Consider the following 18,937-nt stretch of genomic DNA (forward strand, 5'->3'; position numbering starts at 1 on the left):
TCGGACAGTGACTGTGCCTAGTTTGAGTGACATGGGCTCTGGGTACAGTCGGACAGTGACTGTACACAGTTTGAGTGACATGGACTCTGGGTACAGTCGGACAGTGACTGTACACAGTTTGAGTGACATGGGCTCTGGGTACAGTCGGACAGTGACTGTGCCTAGTTTGAGTGACATGGGCTCTGGGTACAGTCGGACAGTGACTGTGCCTAGTTTGAGTGACATGGGCTCTGGGTACAGTCGGACAGTGACTGTACACAGTTTGAGTGACATGGGCTCTGGGTACAGTCGGACAGTGACTGTGCCTAGTTTGAGTGACGTGGGCTCTGGGTACAGTCGGACAGTGACTGTGCCTAGTTTGAGTGACATGGGCTCTGGGTACAGTCGGACAGTGACTGTGCCTAGTTTGAGTGACATGGGCTCTGGGTACAGTCGGACAGTGACTGCGCCTAGTTTGAGTGACATGGGCTCTGGGTACAGTCGGACAGTGACTGTGCCTAGTTTGAGTGACATGGGCTCTGGGTACAGTCGGACAGTGACTGTGCCTAGTTTGAGTGACGTGGGCTCTGGGTACAGTCGGACAGCGACTGTGCCTAGTTTGAGTGACATGGGCTCTGGGTACAGTTGGACAGTGACTGTACACAGTTTGAGTGACATGGGCTCTGGGTACAGTCGGACAGTGACTGTACACAGTTTGAGTGACATGGGCTCTGGGTACAGTCGGACAGTGACTGTACACAGTTTGAGTACCATGGGCTCTGGGTACAGTCGGACAGTGACTGTGCCTAGTTTGAGTGACATGGGCTCTGGGTACAGTCCGACAGTGACTGTGCCTAGTTTGAGTGACACGGGCTCTGGGTACAGTCCGACAGTGACTGTGCCTAGTTTGAGTGACACGGGCTCTGGGTACAGTCGGACAGTGACTGTGCCTAGTTTGAGTGACATGGGCTCTGGGTACAGTCGGACAGTGACTGTGCCTAGTTTGAGTGACATGGGCTCTGGGTACAGTCGGACAGTGACTGTGCCTAGTTTGAGTGACATGGGCTCTGGGTACAGTCGGACAGTGACTGTGCCTAGTTTGAGTGACATGGGCTCTGGGTACAGTCGGACAGTGACTGTGCCTAGTTTGAGTGACATGGGCTCTGGGTACAGTCGGACAGTGACTGTACACAGTTTGAGCACTTTCAGCTCTCGGTACGCTCTGTACCTTTTCGCTCCCAGCCAGATCCACCAGGAAGAGCTTCCCACTCAGCTTCTGCTCTGTCTGAGTGTTCTCCTGCTTCACGTTAATGAGGAAGATACTGTGACTCCGGGAGCTGTGCTCGTTCATATCTGCCAGAGAGAGGGGGAGGGAGGGAGGGAGGGAGGGAGAGAGAGAGGGGGGGGGGGGGATGGAGCGAGAGGGTGAGGGAGAGAGAGAGAGGGAGAGAATGAGAGAGAGAGGGAGGTGGGGAGAGAGAGAGAGGGAGAGAATGAGAGAGAGAGTGAGGGAGAGAGAGCATGGGAGAGAGAGGGAGGGAGGGAGAGAGAGAGGGAGGTGGGAGTGAGAGAGGGAGGGAGGGAGAGAGAGAGAGACAGAGATAGAGAGAACAGAGAGGTTATCGTCAGGCAGGAAGTCTGGCCCTCAGTAATATGCTTCTGGACTTCAGCAGGGCCCGTTAATGAGGATGAATCAGCCAGATCAGCCACCAGAACAACATTAACATCCCCTGGGATAACAGAAAGGTCCTAACAGTCTATAATAAAGCAAACAATGACCTCTAAAAGTTTTTTTATAAAACAGGGGATGGCTTTTAATGGTTTAATATGAAACATTCATTGAATTTAGATTCCAAAAGAACCGTAAATGTACGATGCTACAAATTTAGTCAATGTTCAGAGAAAAAGGTCAAATAAGTACAGCCCAAATAATTCCAATAAAAGAAAGAAATATATGTATGAGACACAGACTGTCAGAATTGTGGTTACTTTCCAGTGACATAATTTGTTCTGAACAAGGCGATTAGGTCATGCCTTAAACCAGACCAGAGTAAATCACTGAACAACCCTACGCAGGGCCAAGGGGGGGAAACCAATGACATCATGAAAAAGGAAATGAGGTCACGGTGATGGGCCCTATAGGGCGTGTAATTGAACGGGCCTGCAGTTTGTCAGGGCTGAAGATGATGAGCTGTGTGCTGAAAGAGGAGTCAGACGCTCGAGTGGCTCAGCGGTGGGGCGGGGTGGGGTGAGGGTGAGGGCGGGGGGAGGCATGAGGGGGAGCTTACTTGTCACGGCGACGTGGCGGTTCGATTTTCCCTCGTCGATGGTGTCCATGACCTCCTCCGGACTGCAGCGAGCGCTGGTGCACCTGCGGGAGGAGCGAAGACACGCGCGCGTGCAGAAAACAACCGACTTCAGAGACCCCGAGAACCGATGTCAGAGACAAACCAGACAGAACCCCGACCGTGTCAGAGACAAACCAGACAGAACCCCGACCGTGTCAGAGACAAACCAGACAGAACCCCGACCGTGTCAGAGACAAACCAGACAGAACCCCGACCGTGTCAGAGACAAACCAAACAGAACCCCGACCGTGTCAGAGACAAACCAGACAGAACCCCGACCGTGTCAGAGACAAACCCAGCCCAGAGACAGACCGACGACGGTGTCAGAGACAAACCAAACAGAAACCCAGCCGTGTCAGAGACAAACCAGACAGAAACCCAGCCGTGTCAGAGACAAACCAGACAGAACCCCGACCGGGTCAGAGACAAACCAAACAGAACCCCAGCCGTGTCAGAGACAAACCAGACAGAAACCCAGCCGTGTCAGAGACAAACCAAACAGAAACCCAGCCGTGTCAGAGACAAACCAGACAGAACCCCGACCGTGTCAGAGACAAACCAGACAGAACCCCGACCGTGTCAGAGACAAACCAGACAGAACCCCGACCGTGTCAGAGACAAACCAGACAGAACCCCGACCGTGTCAGAGACAAACCAGACAGAACCCCGACCGTGTCAGAGACAAACCAGACAGAACCCCAGCCGTGTCAGAGACAGACCAGACAGAAACCCTGACCGTGTCAGAGACAAACCAGACAGAACCCCGACCGTGTGAGAGACAAACCAGACAGAACCGCCGGTAGAGCAACCAGACAGAACCCCGACCGTGTGAGAGACAAACCAGACAGAAACCCTGACCGTGTCAGGGACAGACCAAACAGAAACCCAGCCGTGTCAGAGACAGACCAAACAGAAACCCAGCCGTGTCAGAGACAGACCAAACAGAAACCCAGCCGTGTCAGAGAAAACACAGCTGGGCGTGTCCCTCAACGCTCAACCTGAGAAGCACTTCTACGGGACTACAGAGACGACTCGGACCACAGAACATTACATCACGTTACATTGCAGGCATTTAGCAGACGCTCTTATCCAGAGCGACTTATACAACTTTTACACAGCATTTACACTGCATCCATTTATACAGCTGGATTTTTTACTGAAGCAATGCAGGTTAAGTACCTGGTGTCCTATCTGGGAATCAAACCTGCGACCTTAAGGCTACCAAACCCGTTCCCTTAGCCATTATACTACACTGCTGCCCACTCTTCCTGTTTGATCTGTCAATATGAACTGAGTGACAGTTTAACACTGGGCCTGAGCTCACACGGATGTTGAGATATCTCTCCAGACCCTCTGGGAGCTCCCTGTGTGGGAGCAGCACTACCTGGATCAGTGACAGGTGCACCACGGATGTGTCACAGTACACAAGTTAACTCTTTAAGTGGGTCGTAGGCTCAGAGCAAACAGGGACCAAATGTTCTTAAATCGAAGGCTGAACGGACGCACTGGTTGGGCGCTAAATCTCCTCACTGCACTTGCCAATGTTCTCATTTGCATGAATTTGCATATTTGTCACCATGGCGGCATTGGGAGGTGGGGGGCGGAGCCTGTGTGATGACTCACCTTCACGTATGGGACTCTGTTCTTGTCTTCGTGCACTGAGAGGTTCGTCTTTGACACTGGAAATGAAAGGAGTCACATGCTGTGTGTTGCCAAAACCAGACATTTAACAGACATGGGCAGCGTTTAGCACTTCACTGAAAAACAACAAATTCCTTTACTTAAAGCATCAAGATCGGACTATTAAAAAAATACAAAACATTACTACTATATACACCACCCATGTACAGCACAGTACTTCCCTGTGCTGAATGGCATTCAACAGTATAGGGATCACACTTGATATAAAGATATTTGTGTTTTATTTTACTTACCATCCAAAAGGTCCCTAATTTTGTCCAGGTAAATTTCAAAATATGAAACCTGTTTGTAAAAAAGAATAATAATTTCTCTCATTATATAGAACCATACAGCAACACAGACTCACACACTCTCTCTCTCTCTCACACACACACACACACTCTCACAAACACACACACCACCTCCTAACACCAGAAGTGTACACACCTTGATATGAAACTCCAGGTTCTCATCCATGGAATAAATATAGTTAAAAATGTCCTGGACTATTCTCGGGATGATCCCCATTGCATCTGTGTCGTGGAGGTTACCCTTTAAAAAAAAAAAAATCTAATTCACAGAAGGCAATCCAGATCAACAAGGTCTTTACCAGCACTTTACAATGATCGGCCATCAAACCAATAATATGAGAATACAGGACATGTCAGTGTCACAAGATCCTGTTCATTTCATTTATTAATTCAATAACACATTCATCAGAAGAACGGCCATTTTGAATGGTTGCCGTAGCCACACATAATGAGACAGGTCAGCCATTTGCAGACGTACAGAGAAGGCCGCAGGGTGCGTTAAAGACAAGCCCTACCTCCATTGTGTGCGTTTTGCCAGAGGACGTCTGTCCGTAGGCGAAGATCGTTCCATTATAGCCCTCGAGCACATCTGTGTGAAATAAAGACACGTGTGTGTGTTAGGCAAGGGAACAGCCCCCCCCCCCCCCCCCCTTGCCTCCCAGCCACCTCAGATGCACTGTGGAGGCCCTCAGCAGGATAGGAACTGATCAGACCTGGGTCAAATATGCATTTGTTTTGGATTCAGATACTTTTCTGCGCTCTATTGGTCTTGCCTGGTGTAACTGAGCCTGCCAATATGACCCAGAAGGCGGGGTTTGCACTTCTTGAGAGTATTTCATTGGTTCCAACAGATCAGACAAGATCAGTAAAGCGCAGAAAAGTATTTGAATCCAAAAGAAATAGGTATTTGGCCCATGTCTGGAACTGATCCAAAGTGGGGAAACCGTCCAGCTGCACCGACCATGAGGAAACCGTCCAGTTGTACCGACCGCGGGGAAACCGTCCGGCCGTACCGACCGCGGGGAAACCGTCCGGCCGTACCGATCTCACCGTACCTTTGACGATCTGTCGGGCACAGGCGTTGTACACTTGCTCCTGGGACGTGTTGGACTGGAACACTCGGTCAAACATGTAGGGCTTGCCCTGCAGGAGACAAGCACAGAGAACGTCTGAGTCTGAGTGGCGGGCAAGGCAACCAATGGGAGTGCAGAGTGAACCCCCCGTTAAGGGGCGGGGCTACTATGAGCAGCTAATCGTGGAACCGTTTGAATAAATCAGGGGAGTTTGCTCTCCAAAGGGAGACACGATGGTTGGTTAGAATCTGTTCAGTAATCGATAGCGTATCCTAGCTCAACTGTTCCAAGGTTTCACCAAGCTTAAGTCTCTCATCACAAGACATCCCTCTGACGAAGACGTGTTCATGAAGTTCACACAGCTCAAACACTCTGCTGTCTAATCAAACCAAATAAAGTTTAACTGTATAGCATCCTGGAGGGCCGCAGTGTCTGCAGGTTTAACTCCAGTCCTGGAGGGGGCAGTGTCTGCAGTTTTTTTTTGGTTTTCCTTTCAGCCAGTCAGGCCTTGGAGACAAGAGACACGCTGTTTGGCTCTTTAGCCAATCAGTGACTTTGGCACCTGAGTGCCAAAACACACCTGAACCCTGCAGACTCTGCTTCCCCCCCCCCCCCCCCAGCAGGAGCTGGAAAAATTACAGACTTTCCTATGGGTCTGAGGTTACAGTAACACCAGCCCATTTCCTCTTACCACCACCCCATGCACACACACACACAAACACACCGTGATCTCACACACACAGACACGGACACGCATGCACACACACACACACACTCAAACGCACACACACACACACGCATACAGACATGCACACACACTCAAACGCACACACACACACACGGACACGCACGCACGCGCACACACACACACACACACTGTGGGCCTTTCAGATCCGCTGGTTCTTCCAGCAGAATACAGACCCGCGTCTCTTCCCATAAGCCACCATGGCAGTTCTTCCTCACTGCTTTTAGCCTTGGGGCTGCTTAGAGGAAACACAAATACACTCTGATCTGAGCTGCAGAAAGGGGAGCGGTCCCAGAACTGACCCCAGAACAGTGTGGGTCGTCACCCCCGCCCTCCTCCTAGACCCCCCCCCCCCCACCACAGGCTCTGAGCCAACAGCCCAGTCTCTGCAGTGTCACCTGACCCGGCTGGCGGTCATAAGACAGGGAGCCGCCGCCCAGCGAAGCTACTGATCACAGCAACCGCGTGACACCCGCGCGCGCGCGCGCGTGTGTGTGTGTGTGTGTGTGTGTGTGTGTGTGTGTGTGGTGTGTGTGAGTGTTGTGTGCATGTGTGTGTGTGTGTGCATGTGTGTATGCGTGTGTGTGTGTGTGTGAGATCACGGTGTGTGTGTGTGTGTGTGTTGTGTGTGTGTGTGGTGTGTGGGTCGTGTGTGTGGTGGTACGGTGTGTGTGTGTGTGTGGCATGTGTGTGTGTTTGTGCGGTGGTGTGTGTGGTCACGGTTTGTGTGTGTGTGTGTGTGTGTGGTGCTGTGTTGGAGATCACGTGTGCAGTGTGTGTGTTGTGTGCGTGTGTGTGTGTGTGAGATCAGGTTGGTGTGTGTGCGTGCGTGTGGGGTGTGTGTGAGCAGTCCGCGTGTGTGTGATCGGTGTGTGTGTGTGGTGTGTGGGGTGTGTGTGGTGTTGTGAGTCAGTTGGTCGTGAGCAGATCACGGGCACTTGTGAGCATTGTACTTGGCCCTGTAGCAGAATCACCCGCACCTTGAGCTTCATCCACCTACTGTCCCCGAGCGCTCAACACGTCCCAGACAGAACGGGACAGCGCTGAAATATTACAGAATATTCCCATAACAAAGCAGAAGCTCGCTCTGCAAATTAATATCCGCAAGATCAGCAATTTACCACAGGCGTTCCCGTATAAACCCACAATAAACAGGTTTACTGGAACTTAATCAAAACGTTTACAGGGCTTCATTTTTTAAATTATTTTATTATTATAATAATGTTTACGATGTTATAATAATTATATAATAAGGATAATCACATCACATTTTGAATTATTGCTGTCAGCCATACGCACATCTGTGCCACCATCTCCACTGACTGCCATTACACAGTGTGCGCTTAAGCCTGATGGGAAACAGTGAAGTAATAGCAGCTCGGACTATTAAAGAAACAAAACTGTTTTTTTGCGGGCAAAGGACATTTAACAACAATGGAACTGGGCGCTATGCACATGCTCACACACAAGAGGCTGTGTAAGTCACTCTAGATAAGCGCCTGCACATGAATACCAGCGTTCATAAGAGAAGACGACAAACAGCCTGAATAACAAAGGCTTCATACAGGCATACGAGTGTCAGACTACAACCACGTAGCACAGACTGAGTCAGCATTCTGTCAGCAAACATGCTCCAGACGTGGGCAGTAGACTTTGAAAATGAATGACAGCTTCAGGCACCAATCAAGACACAGAGGGTGACTGTTTAAAAAAAAACAAAAAAACTGTAGAATCATCCTATTGGTGAATCAGTCAAGTGATGTCACAATGGCTCATTCTCCATTAGGAGAGGCACCATTTTAATCAAGTTTCCCATCAGCAACAGTGTCCTACTGGCTCCCATTCTGTGGGATTCAATTTCAGCTTCATAAATTTCAGATATTAGACCCCTGTTAACTCAAATCACAGACCTCCGGGGCAATTGGAAATTACTGGTTAACTGCTGGAACTGTATCTGCTAAGCCCCCAATCAGCCAAATCTGTGATGACCATTCAGCTTTATTTATTCTATAACCACTTACATTTGTTCTATGATTTTTCTTTGGCTAAAGCAATTAGGCCTACATTCAGGATTTCAGATCCCAGAAACATTTCAGACCCCGGTGCAGATCGTATAGCCTGGTCCAATGCTAGGGGCCAATTTCTTCTTTCAAAATCTCTGTTTAAATCTCACAGATATTGACAGCCAGCTACAAGGCCAACATTTAACTTCAGTTCATTTGTAAAGGTCTGCAGAAACACAGAGGCCTATAAAAATGTTTTTTTTCAAATGATTAAAAGAACAACAAATATCAACAAAAAAAAATGGATCCTGTACTCATGACCAGGAAGGCAACCAGCAGACAAAAGCTCACAACAGCTAAAAACACATTTGTATAGAAGGGTAAAAAGGGTAAAGAAGGGTATAGAAAGGTATAAGACACACACCATAACTACAGCCAGAACACCAGCCAGGATGAATCTCATCGAGATCCGGCCAGGCCATCGCCAGACGGCGGCGGAGGGCCAGGGCAGTGACATCACGTGCAAACGGCTCATAATGTTCAGACTATTTTGAGCGGCTCCTGGCATTTACTCAGCTTATCACCTTAACTACAGACACGCTTCAAAGTGCTGATGGTGTTTGGAGGGTCACCCCCAGCGGTGGGGTTCTAAATACACACCCAACGCTCCCGTGAAACGGACCCAGGGTTCAACGTGACGGCTACGACCGCAAGGTGCCTCAGCTGATGCGCCCCACAAACAAGCACATGACCCATAAATACGCTATTTAAAAAAAATAAATAAAGAAACAGAGGGTAAGGGGGGGGGAGGGGGAGGGGATCTAAAATATCACAGGGACTCAATGTCAGCCTTTATTTCGCCCGCTGACGTGACGCTCTCTCAGAAACGGGCCGCTGCAGGGAAAGCACCACCGCTGATTATTAAACGCCTTTCAGGGGCAAATTCCACAAACAGCACCGAGGCCTTATCCCTCCATCTCCAGGGCTCTGTTTTCACTTCGCTGCTCGTGTGTGCGTCGGGCACAAGCCGCAGCGTCCCACAGCGAGTACGCTGTCTCTCAGATCACAGGTGGGATTCCTAGGTGGGGTACTGCTGTTGTACCCTTATGCAAAATGGGCTACCTGACCTGAATGACTTCACGTACCCACCAGTGTTAAAAAAAAAAAAATAAAATAAAATAAAAAACACTGTAAAAATGTTAATTTCACTACTGCTCCCTGACAGTAAACACTGTTATCTGTCTGGGCTACATAATCTCCTGATTGCGGTTCTCAGCACAAAATATTAATGATCATCTCCTTCTATTGATTTGGATAATACAGGCCAAACCCAAGTGGTTCAAAACATGGTCAGGCTGGCACCACTTACAGTGGTTTCAGTAAGAGGTTTTTATAGCACAGCTTGAGGTAAAAACCCCTATCTGCTTAACATGAAGCATGAATATCCAAAATGTGAGTCAGAGCTTTCTGTGTGTGTGCGTGTGTGTGTGTGAACATGGTTTTCATTTAGAGGACGAAATTCAAAAGTGACAACAAAAAAAAGAGCAGCTACAGTTATGGAAATGGAGGCCGTTTTGTGAGGGAAATCCTTTCTGTGTGTGAGTGACAGGAGCCATAATGGAGGCACATGAATAATTCTACATTAGAGAACTCAATTCAGTGTGTGAGTGACAGGAGCCGTAATGGAGGCACATGAATAATTCTACATTAGAGAACTCCATTAAGTGTGTGAGCGGCAGAAGCCATAATGGAGGCACATGAATAATTCTACATTAGAGAACTCCATTCAGTGTGTGAGCAACAGGAGCCATAATGGCGGCACATGAATAATTCTACATTAGAGAACTCCATTCAGTGTGTGAGCAACAGGAGCCGTAATGGCGGCACATGAATAATTCTACATTAGAGAACTCCATTCAGTGTGTGAGCAACAGGAGCCATAATGGTGGCACATGAATAAATCTACATTAGAGAACTCCATTCAGTGTGTGAGCAACAGGAGCCATAATGGCGGCACATGAATAATTCTACATTAGAGAACTCCATTCAGTGTGTGAGCAACAGGAGCCATAATGGCGGCACATGAATAATTCTACATTAGAGAACTCCATTCAGTGTGTGAGCAACAGGAGCCATAATGGTGGCACATGAATAATTCTACATTAGAGAACTCCATTCAGTGTGTGAGCAACAGGAGCCATAATGGCGGCACATGAATAATTCTACATTAGAGAACTCCATTCAGTGTGTGAGCAACAGGAGCCATAATGGCAGGACATGAATAATTCTACATTAGAGAACTCCATTCAGTGTGTGAGCAACAGGAGCCGTGATGGAGGCACATGAATAATTCTACATTAGAGAACTCCATTCAGAGTGTGAGCAACAGGAGCGATAATGGCGGGACATGAATAATTCTACATTAGAGAACTCCATTCAGTGTGTGAGCAACAGGAGCCATAATGGCGGCACATGAATAATTCTACATTAGAGAACTCCATTCTATGTGTGAGCAACAGGAGCCGTGATGGAGGCACATGAATAATTCTACATTAGAGAACTCCATTAAGTGTGTGAGCAACAGGAGCCATAATGGCGGCACATGAATAATTCTACATTAGAGAACTCCATTCAGTGTGTGAGCAACAGGAGCCATAATGGCGGCACATGAATAATTCTACATTAGAGAAATCCTTTCTGTGTGTGAGCAACAGGAGCCATAATGGCGGCACATGAATAATTCTACATTAGAGAAATTCTTTCTGTGTGTGAGCAACAGGAGCCATAATGGCGGCACATGAATAATTCTACATTAGAGAACTCCATTCAGTGTGTGAGCAACAGGAGCCATAATGGAGGCACATGAATAATTCTACATTAGAGAACTCCATTCTGTGTGTGTGCGGCAGGAGCCATAATGGAGGCACATGAATAATTCTATCGTCAGGCCTGCCTTTCTGACCAACTGCCGTAACTGCTCCATTTCTAAGCCTGCCAGCACATTATGTGCCAAGAAACACCCCCCACCCCCACCCATACTTTTTCCTGTAAGCGCATCTGCATTGGAGACTGGGCTACACTTGCGTATATGCCACTAAAAGGGGGTGGGGAGAGGGGAGGGGGTATGGCACTTCCCAAACCTCTAAACAGATTGTGTGTTCGTAGAGAACCACAACCTCCACCGCACCTTGTGGTTGACTAGCCCAGTGGATCCCAAACCTCCAGTTGGGGACCAAATCTCTGATTGGTGGGCCAGCAGCTTGGGGGACGCTCGACACATCCAACTGAGCTCAAGTTACGTTCCATCTCCAAACTGGAGCAATCTCCAGAAAACCATGAAATTCAATGCAGTGCAACAGTGCAACTGCAGCAGAATATAATTATAATATAAATGGAACATTTTCCTTATGGGGGCTGAGGGGGTGTGTCTTAAAAGCATTTCATCTTCTAGCACTGAAGGTTTTGAATCTAAAGGAGAACTGTACAGAGACCACAGTTTACAGGCCGTGGAGATTACGACATTGTGCGTTCGCACGTGGTGTTCAGTGCGATACACGGTCTGCTTTACGGACTTTACGATCTCCTGTCTCAGAGGTGCGTTCCTCTACGAACAGTGAGATTCTCTGTTCTCTGGGAATTGTAATGCTGAACAGACCTTTTTCTCCCCAAATTTGCTGACTGAAACATTTTCTTTGTTTTCCCCAGTGCAGGTCTTAAAAATGATTGAAGATTTCATAAATTGCATCCGGTAAAAAGCCTTACCCTAAGGACAAACCCTAAATAAAATGCAAACCCTCGGGCAGGTTGGTTAAGAAAGCCATAAACCATAAACTGCAACTGTCACGTCTCTAAACCTCAGGTGCCATCTTTCTCTGATCTCTGAAACACTGGCTTGGTTCAACCGAGAAAGTCATCAAACCTGTTCCTGAATATCTATGTCCTACGTCTACGTCCTGTCGGTTTTCACTCCGATTCCAACACTGTGCACCTCCTTCAACAGCTACAGATCTTGTTGAGCTGCTAACTAGTAGAATCAGGTGTGCCAAATTCGGGCTGGAGTGAAAACCTACAGGAGGGTAGAGCTCCAGGAACAGGGTTGGGCAGCCCTGCTCTAGCTGTCGAACGAGGTGTGCTCTGTTAGGGTTGGAGTGAAGACCTGCAGGACGGTAGATCTCCAGGAACAGGGTTGGGCAGCCGTGCTCTAGCTGGTGAACGAGGTGTGCTCTGTTAGGGTCGGAGTGAAAACCTGCAGGACGGTAGATCTCCAGGAGCAGGGTTGGGCAACCCTGCTCTAGCTTCTGAACGAGGTGTAGCTCTGTTAGGGTCGGAGTGAAAACCTGCAGGATGCTAGATCTGCAGGAACAGGGTTGGGCAGCCCTGCTCTAGCTGTCGAACGAGGTGTGCTCTGTTAGGGTCGGAGTGAAAACCTGCAGGACTGTAGATCTCCAGGAGCAGGGTTGGGCAGCCCTGCTCTAGCTGCTGAATGAGGTGTGCTCTGTTAGGGTCGGAGTGAAAACCTGCAGGACTGTAGAGCTCCAGGAAAAGGGTTGGGCAGCCCTGCTCTAGCTGTTGAATGAGGTGTGCTCTGTTAGGGTCGGAGTGAAAACCTGCAGGATGCTAGATCTGCCGGTACGGAACTGGGAACCACGGCGCCAGCCGATCCCTTTTCTCTGCAGACCTGCGAATTAGGAGCATAAAGCGTAGCCTGTACAGCACTCTGGACGTCGCGGGACAGTTCCGTAATAGCGGTAAACGCGCTGGGAGGTTTCTCCGCCGCACGGCTCGCCAGACTGACGGGGCTGCAGAGGAGCCCCAATTAAAACCACCGTCATTTTGAATTCGGGAAGAGACCCGTCCCCGCCCGATCAGCAACACAGGCGCTATCAGCTCAACCAATCAGCGGCATTTCCTCCATTTGTTTCAATGGGGCGGGGGGGTGGGTCCGCCTAGTCCATTAACGGGACACTAACGCCCCTCTAATCAAGCAGCCAGCCAAAATAAAACCATGCGCAGAAGCAGCTCGATTGTTTCAAGTAAACGACTGAAAATCTGGCCTGTACAAAACCTTACGTGCGCCACACAAGCAAGAGAGAGCACCGTGCACTTCCTGTGCGTCGCTTTGGGATAAAGCGTCCCCATCTATGTAGTGACTGCCTAATAGCGTATAAGCGCTTCATGATGTCTCATGCAAGCGTAGTAGGTGTGTCAGGACACTTGCAGGTTGCGGAACCGCCCAGAACTGCACCACATCCCCGAGCCATTCAGCGCGAAGCGTTCGGCGTCGAGCGCAAACACGGACCGATCATCCGGGTGGCGTGGGAGTCCGCCGCGGCGGACGCGCCCCAAACAAACATGGCAGCCGCGCCCCAAACAAACATGGCAGCCGTCCAAGAGGCCTTTTAACGCCGAGAGAACTGCGGCGCTCTCTTTCAGGGAGTCTGAAACCTCACGAGGCAGCCGTAACGCCTCACAGAACACTTCCCCTGCAGTTAAAGCTGCATACTGTGAGGGAGGAGGCAGTGCAGTATAATGGGCAAGGAGCTCGTCTTGTAACCTGAAGGTCACAAGTTTGATTCTTGGGTAGGGCCCTGCCGTTGTACCCTTGAGCAAGATACTTAACTTCAGTGTATATCCGGCTGTATGAATGGATGCAGTGTAAATGCCGTGTAGAATGCTGTGTAAGTCGCTCTGGATAAGAGCGTCTGCTAAACGCCTGTAATGTAATATAACGTAATGTAATACGAACCATTTAAACAATATATAATCAATTTCCATCTATTTAAGATTGAGTGCTACTCTTCAGGCTGTAAGATGCAATTGAAAAACCCTGCAACTCGATCCCCGTTCTGTTCCAACTGCTCGTTCGCAGTACGCCGTTCTCAATTCGTCTGATTTTCGGCGTACGCGCAGTTAATAGCAGACACACAAATGAACGTGAAAATATGCACGCCGCATTCTGGATGAAATGAAGCTGCACAAAAGTTGACTCAACACTGGACACGAACGGGCCTAATTCCAAACCAATCGCAGCTGCAACGACGCATCGATTCAGCAAACGGGCAGAAAAATCCATGAAGGAGCATGATCTATGCAGAGGTGGTTATGTTGTCATGGCTACAGGGCCACACCCATATCTCTGCATGAAACGGTTGAGGGTGCGAGACAATGCTCGTGCCCTCCAGCCCAAATTCCTCGGCATCACCGATTCCCAGCCAAGCCAAGGTAACAACAAAGGAGACGATCAAAATGGAGAGCTGGCGTTAGACTTCATTAGAGGTGGAGAGAGAAGGCGAGAAAACACTCAACTGCAGCTATTACAGAACTGTCCGCTGACGTTTCGAGTGATGCACGGTTAGGCTTTACACCAATTCACGTTGCCCCCCCCCCGCCTAAAACAAAATGGCCACCCATTTCAGAAACTACAATTTCAGCAGAGACCTTTCAGCCCACATCTTCACCTCTGGCAGGAACACAAACGAGGCGATGTGGGTTTGCAATGAATAAACACGGCCGTAAGGTCATTTCATGCCCAATACTGAAAAAAGAGAACTCAATAAAAGGTAAAGTTTATTTTCAGGTGTAGGAGGGATTCTTTTTTTTACGGTGAATTTGGTGGTGTGCTTTGGTGAGGGATAAAGCAACACACAGACCTAAACTACAGCCTATCATTAAGGAATCACACCAGCCTCCTGTGCACACGAGAATGAAAAGAACACCCCAGGAATGTCACTGGTCTTAATGGCGCATGAAAGTACATGCTAGGAGATTACAGACCATTTAGCATAAACCCCCTGTCAACTGAGCTGACAGAAATTCAATCCTGCGTGTTTTTGTTCTAATACAAAAAAATCAAAACCTTAAAAAAAATTTAACAAAAAAAACATTTCAAGACAAGTTCCTGCTGGTAAAGTCTAATAAAGGGAGGTGTTAGACTAATCCACAGGGCACACCCACGTTTTGGGCCATCCACCTAAGCAAAGTCGTGCTTTGTTAGCCTCAGAGGAGAAAAAAACAGGACGTTTCACGAGCTAGGCTAACGTCACTGCCAACCTTACTGCGGTCATGACAACTCCCACACCAGACCCTGGTATTCAGGGAAAAATGTCACTTCACTTTTCAGCTAGAAATCTGAACAGCAGTCCAAGTATGATACTCTAACATAAAGCAAAAAAATATATACATAAAAATAAGACTTCCCAACCACATTCAGTGTGGCTGAGGTAAAACGTCCCAAAATATAATTGTGTATGAAATAACATTTATGCCAAGCTACACTACATTTCCAAAAGTATGTGGACACGCTTTATAATTAAAGGTTTCAGCTATTTCAGCCACACCCATTGCTAACAGGTGCATAAAATCAAGCACACAGCCATGCAATCTCCATAAACACACATTGGCAGTAGAAGGGGTTGTACTGAAGAGCTCAGTGACTTTTAACGTGGCACTGTCATAGGATGCCACCTTTCCAACAAGTCAGTTTGTAAAATGTCTGACCTGCTAGCCCTGCCCCAGTCAACTGTAAGTGCTGTTATTGTGAAGTGGAAACGTCTAGGAGCAACAACAGCTCAGCCGCAAAGCGGTAGGCCACACAAGCTCACAGAACGGGAACACCGAGTGCTGAAGCGTGTAATAATCATCTGTCCTCGGCTGCAACGCTCACTACAGAGTTCCAAACTACCTCTGGGAACAACGTCAGCACAAGAACTGTTCGTCAAGAGCTTCATGAAATGGGTTTTCCCCGGCCCAGCATCCGTACACAAGCCTGAGATCACCATGCGCAACACCAGGTGTCGGCTGGAGTGGTGTATAAAGCAGACCGCCATTGGACTCTGGAGCCGTGGAAACGTGTTCTCTGGAATGATGAATCACGCCTCGCTATCTGGCAGTCTGATGGACGAACCCGAGTTTGGCAGAATGCCAAAGGAACGCTGCGTGCTCAAATGCATAGTGCCAACTGTACTGGTCTGGACAGTGCCAACTGTTAAGTCTGCTGGAGGAGGAATATGGCCTGGGGCTGTTTTACATGGTTTGGGTTTGGCCCCTCGGTTCCAGTGAAGGGATTCAAAAAGAGTAATTTAACATTTAGGCTTATATATAAGATGCAATGAGATTAAAATGTATTTATTTTTAGTCTCAAAATAACTTTTAAACTGAGGATGCTCAACGGTTGCCACTTACACGGCGGTCTCGTCATTCTTCCCGGTAAAAAAATTAAAAGATAAAATGCACAAAATAAAGCATTCGTTCAAAAGGAATGATTTTAACCACAGCAGGAAACAAAGGCCCAGTGATTTAAAAACGACACTTCGGTCCTGAGACACGCCCACACTCAAAAAGAGGACATGGTTGTTAGACAGTCTTACTTTCGTCCTGTTTTCCCGTTTCAAACCATTCATGGCGGCTTTAATTGTTATATATTAATACGTATATAATCATAACGTTACTAAATAATAAAATCCAGTAATAACTTAATCTAGGTGCACGTAGACAAATATCCCCACATGTCTTATGTTTTAATGAGGGGCGAGGCTGCAGTCATGTGGTCGGTGAGCCACATTTCTTGCTGTTCCATAATTTTCATGACAGATTTCGTATCCGTGGCAGGAGAACAAAATGATGTCATACGACCGACAAGCCGTTCTATCCCACGTTAGACTGGTCAGCGTTTCTCTGCTGTTTTGTTAAATCACAACAACGCAAAGACAGTAAAAAGAGCGCAATTCACCACCGTTGTACACAGAAACCTGGAAGACACCTGTCAATGCTCAACGACGCCTTCCAAAGGACAACCTAACGTTGGCTGTGCAAATGGATCGTAGCTAGTTGGCCAACGATGTTAATATCTCCACCTGAACTCAGTGTGAATCATAGCAGGAAGCGCTGCCAAATGATTTTTTGCATGGAGCGGATGCACTGGCACGACTGTGCGGCAATCCACTTTCGCAGATCTAGCTATTCGCCAGCTACTGACCATAAATCGGCTGCTCTTTGTTTTGCATACGAGACGAGAGGGAGGCGGTAGCTTTCTAGGCCGGAGCGAGCAGCTGACAAACCTGACCAGCCACCCAGCTTGCGCTAGCTGGTTAGCTAGCCACATTTCATCCAGTCGACCATCATGTGATCTGTGGTACCGACATCAACGCTGATGTTGCAAAGAACAATCTGTTTATCTATAAAGACTTTGTATTAGCTAGTCTACAAATCTGTACCAGAGTACGAGGTGCACAATTCATATTTTCGTGTCATACCATATGCATGGCAACAGCTGTGGAAAACACCTAACACGCTGGATCACAAACACAGACGCAGCAAATAGCTGTAGATGTGCGTTATATTGCAGCATTGTGGACGTATTGCGTCCATGCTATACCCAAATCAGGTTCCAGCTAAAATGACTGGTGCTATATAAAAGGCAGTTAGCCAAATCACTTCGCTATCTGCATTAACTTGCATTCTAATTATGACACATCTAACCGTAGTGGTTGTTGGCTTGATTGCTAAACTAACTAGCCAGATCAGTTAGTGCTAGTTTTGGAACAGGTAGCTACCACAGGGCACGCGAGTGATTGAGTTCAGTAGGTAGGGTGGACAGCAGCAATGCCCTTGCCTATGTATTAGCTACCTTAGCCTGGGAAGTCCTTGCGAAGCGTTTGAAGAAGAAGGGGCGCAAAAAAATTAACCGATTGCAAACTTACCCCTACAACAACGTTGTCTTCACCTTGAAATTTGGGGATGTACTTGTCCCCTCTCACCACTTCAGAATTGTTCAGGGGCCTGAAGCGGCACATCACTTTAATCGTGCACTCCGCCGGGTCCGCCATCTTCGCAGCTTTCGGGGTGAAAGCTCACGATAATAAACCTGGCGCAGATGACCGTCCCGTGAGAGCCCGCACGCGCTCAACCCCCTCGTCGAGTGTCGTTTCGGCTTCTCCACGTCGGTTTTCTTGATCAAGTCAAAATCCCCCTCTTTTTCCTCTGGGTAAGATATCACTTCCTCTCCGGTTTGGCAGCCATAATAACCGGCGATTCTGTCGTTCGCTTTCCACTCCCCTCTAGCAGTGTCGGCGGAGTCTGAAATGCCCGGTGACGTCACCTCTGCGGATAACGTTGATGGCATATCGACTCTTCCCACCGCCGAGCACCCATCCCGACCAGCCAAGTTGCACATCCTATATCCATACCCCGGACCAGTAACACAGGCGGGACGCGCCTCTGACTGGACAGGTAATCATCTTACAAACGTGTGTCACGGAGTGCTACAAAGCTATACTTTTCCCGCAAACACTTACGTGTTATGGAAAAGATGGTATGATCTGCTTTATGACCGTCGTTAGGCCCACACACGGCTGGTTTACAAAAGCTAACGCTGTTATTCAGGTATCTCTATTGAAATAGTCGATGTAAAAAAAACGTTTGTGGTCATTAAAGATCATGTATTTTATAAATGGTTAATAATAATAATAATAATAATAATAATAGTTATTATTATAATTTTATAATTGCACTGCACGTTTGGTTTTTCAATAGTCTGGGGTTGTCCCGATATGAAACGGGTGCTTCTGGATAAAACAGCCATAATGCAGCTACATAACTGGCCGCCATAACTTTACAGCAGGCATTGCGCTGTATGGCAGGAAACACTGAGTCTGTTTTAAAGGGGTCTTGCCGTATATCATCACTCCCCCTCAGAGAACGCATGCCGAGTTTCTAATACTGACGTACCCCTTTCGTAGGACAGCCTATTGTACAAATATCTCACACATGTTGCTCGTCCAATAGGGGCCAGTGATCGAAG

The 18,937-nt window shown here is 48.0% G+C and overlaps 1 protein-coding gene across 1 annotated transcript in view; it reads right to left on the reverse strand.

The window, feature by feature from the left end:
* Positions 1 to 18,283, reverse strand: part of LOC135260520 (kinesin-1 heavy chain-like) — a 31,472-nt gene extending 13,189 nt beyond the window's left edge. The window contains exons 1-8 of the mRNA XM_064345801.1: positions 17,838 to 18,283; positions 5,374 to 5,461; positions 4,834 to 4,907; positions 4,455 to 4,559; positions 4,262 to 4,310; positions 3,950 to 4,006; positions 2,268 to 2,351; positions 1,208 to 1,332 (exon numbers count right to left, since the gene is read on the reverse strand). Of these exons, the coding sequence (XP_064201871.1) occupies positions 1,208 to 1,332; positions 2,268 to 2,351; positions 3,950 to 4,006; positions 4,262 to 4,310; positions 4,455 to 4,559; positions 4,834 to 4,907; positions 5,374 to 5,461; positions 17,838 to 17,963 (708 nt within the window). The 5' untranslated portion in view covers positions 17,964 to 18,283. The remainder of the gene's footprint in view (positions 1 to 1,207; positions 1,333 to 2,267; positions 2,352 to 3,949; positions 4,007 to 4,261; positions 4,311 to 4,454; positions 4,560 to 4,833; positions 4,908 to 5,373; positions 5,462 to 17,837) is intronic.
* Between the last annotated feature and the right edge of the window lie 654 nt (positions 18,284 to 18,937).

Source organism: Anguilla rostrata, chromosome 8 (genome assembly GCF_018555375.3).
Source record: "Anguilla rostrata isolate EN2019 chromosome 8, ASM1855537v3, whole genome shotgun sequence".
Taxonomy (NCBI): domain Eukaryota; kingdom Metazoa; phylum Chordata; class Actinopteri; order Anguilliformes; family Anguillidae; genus Anguilla; species Anguilla rostrata.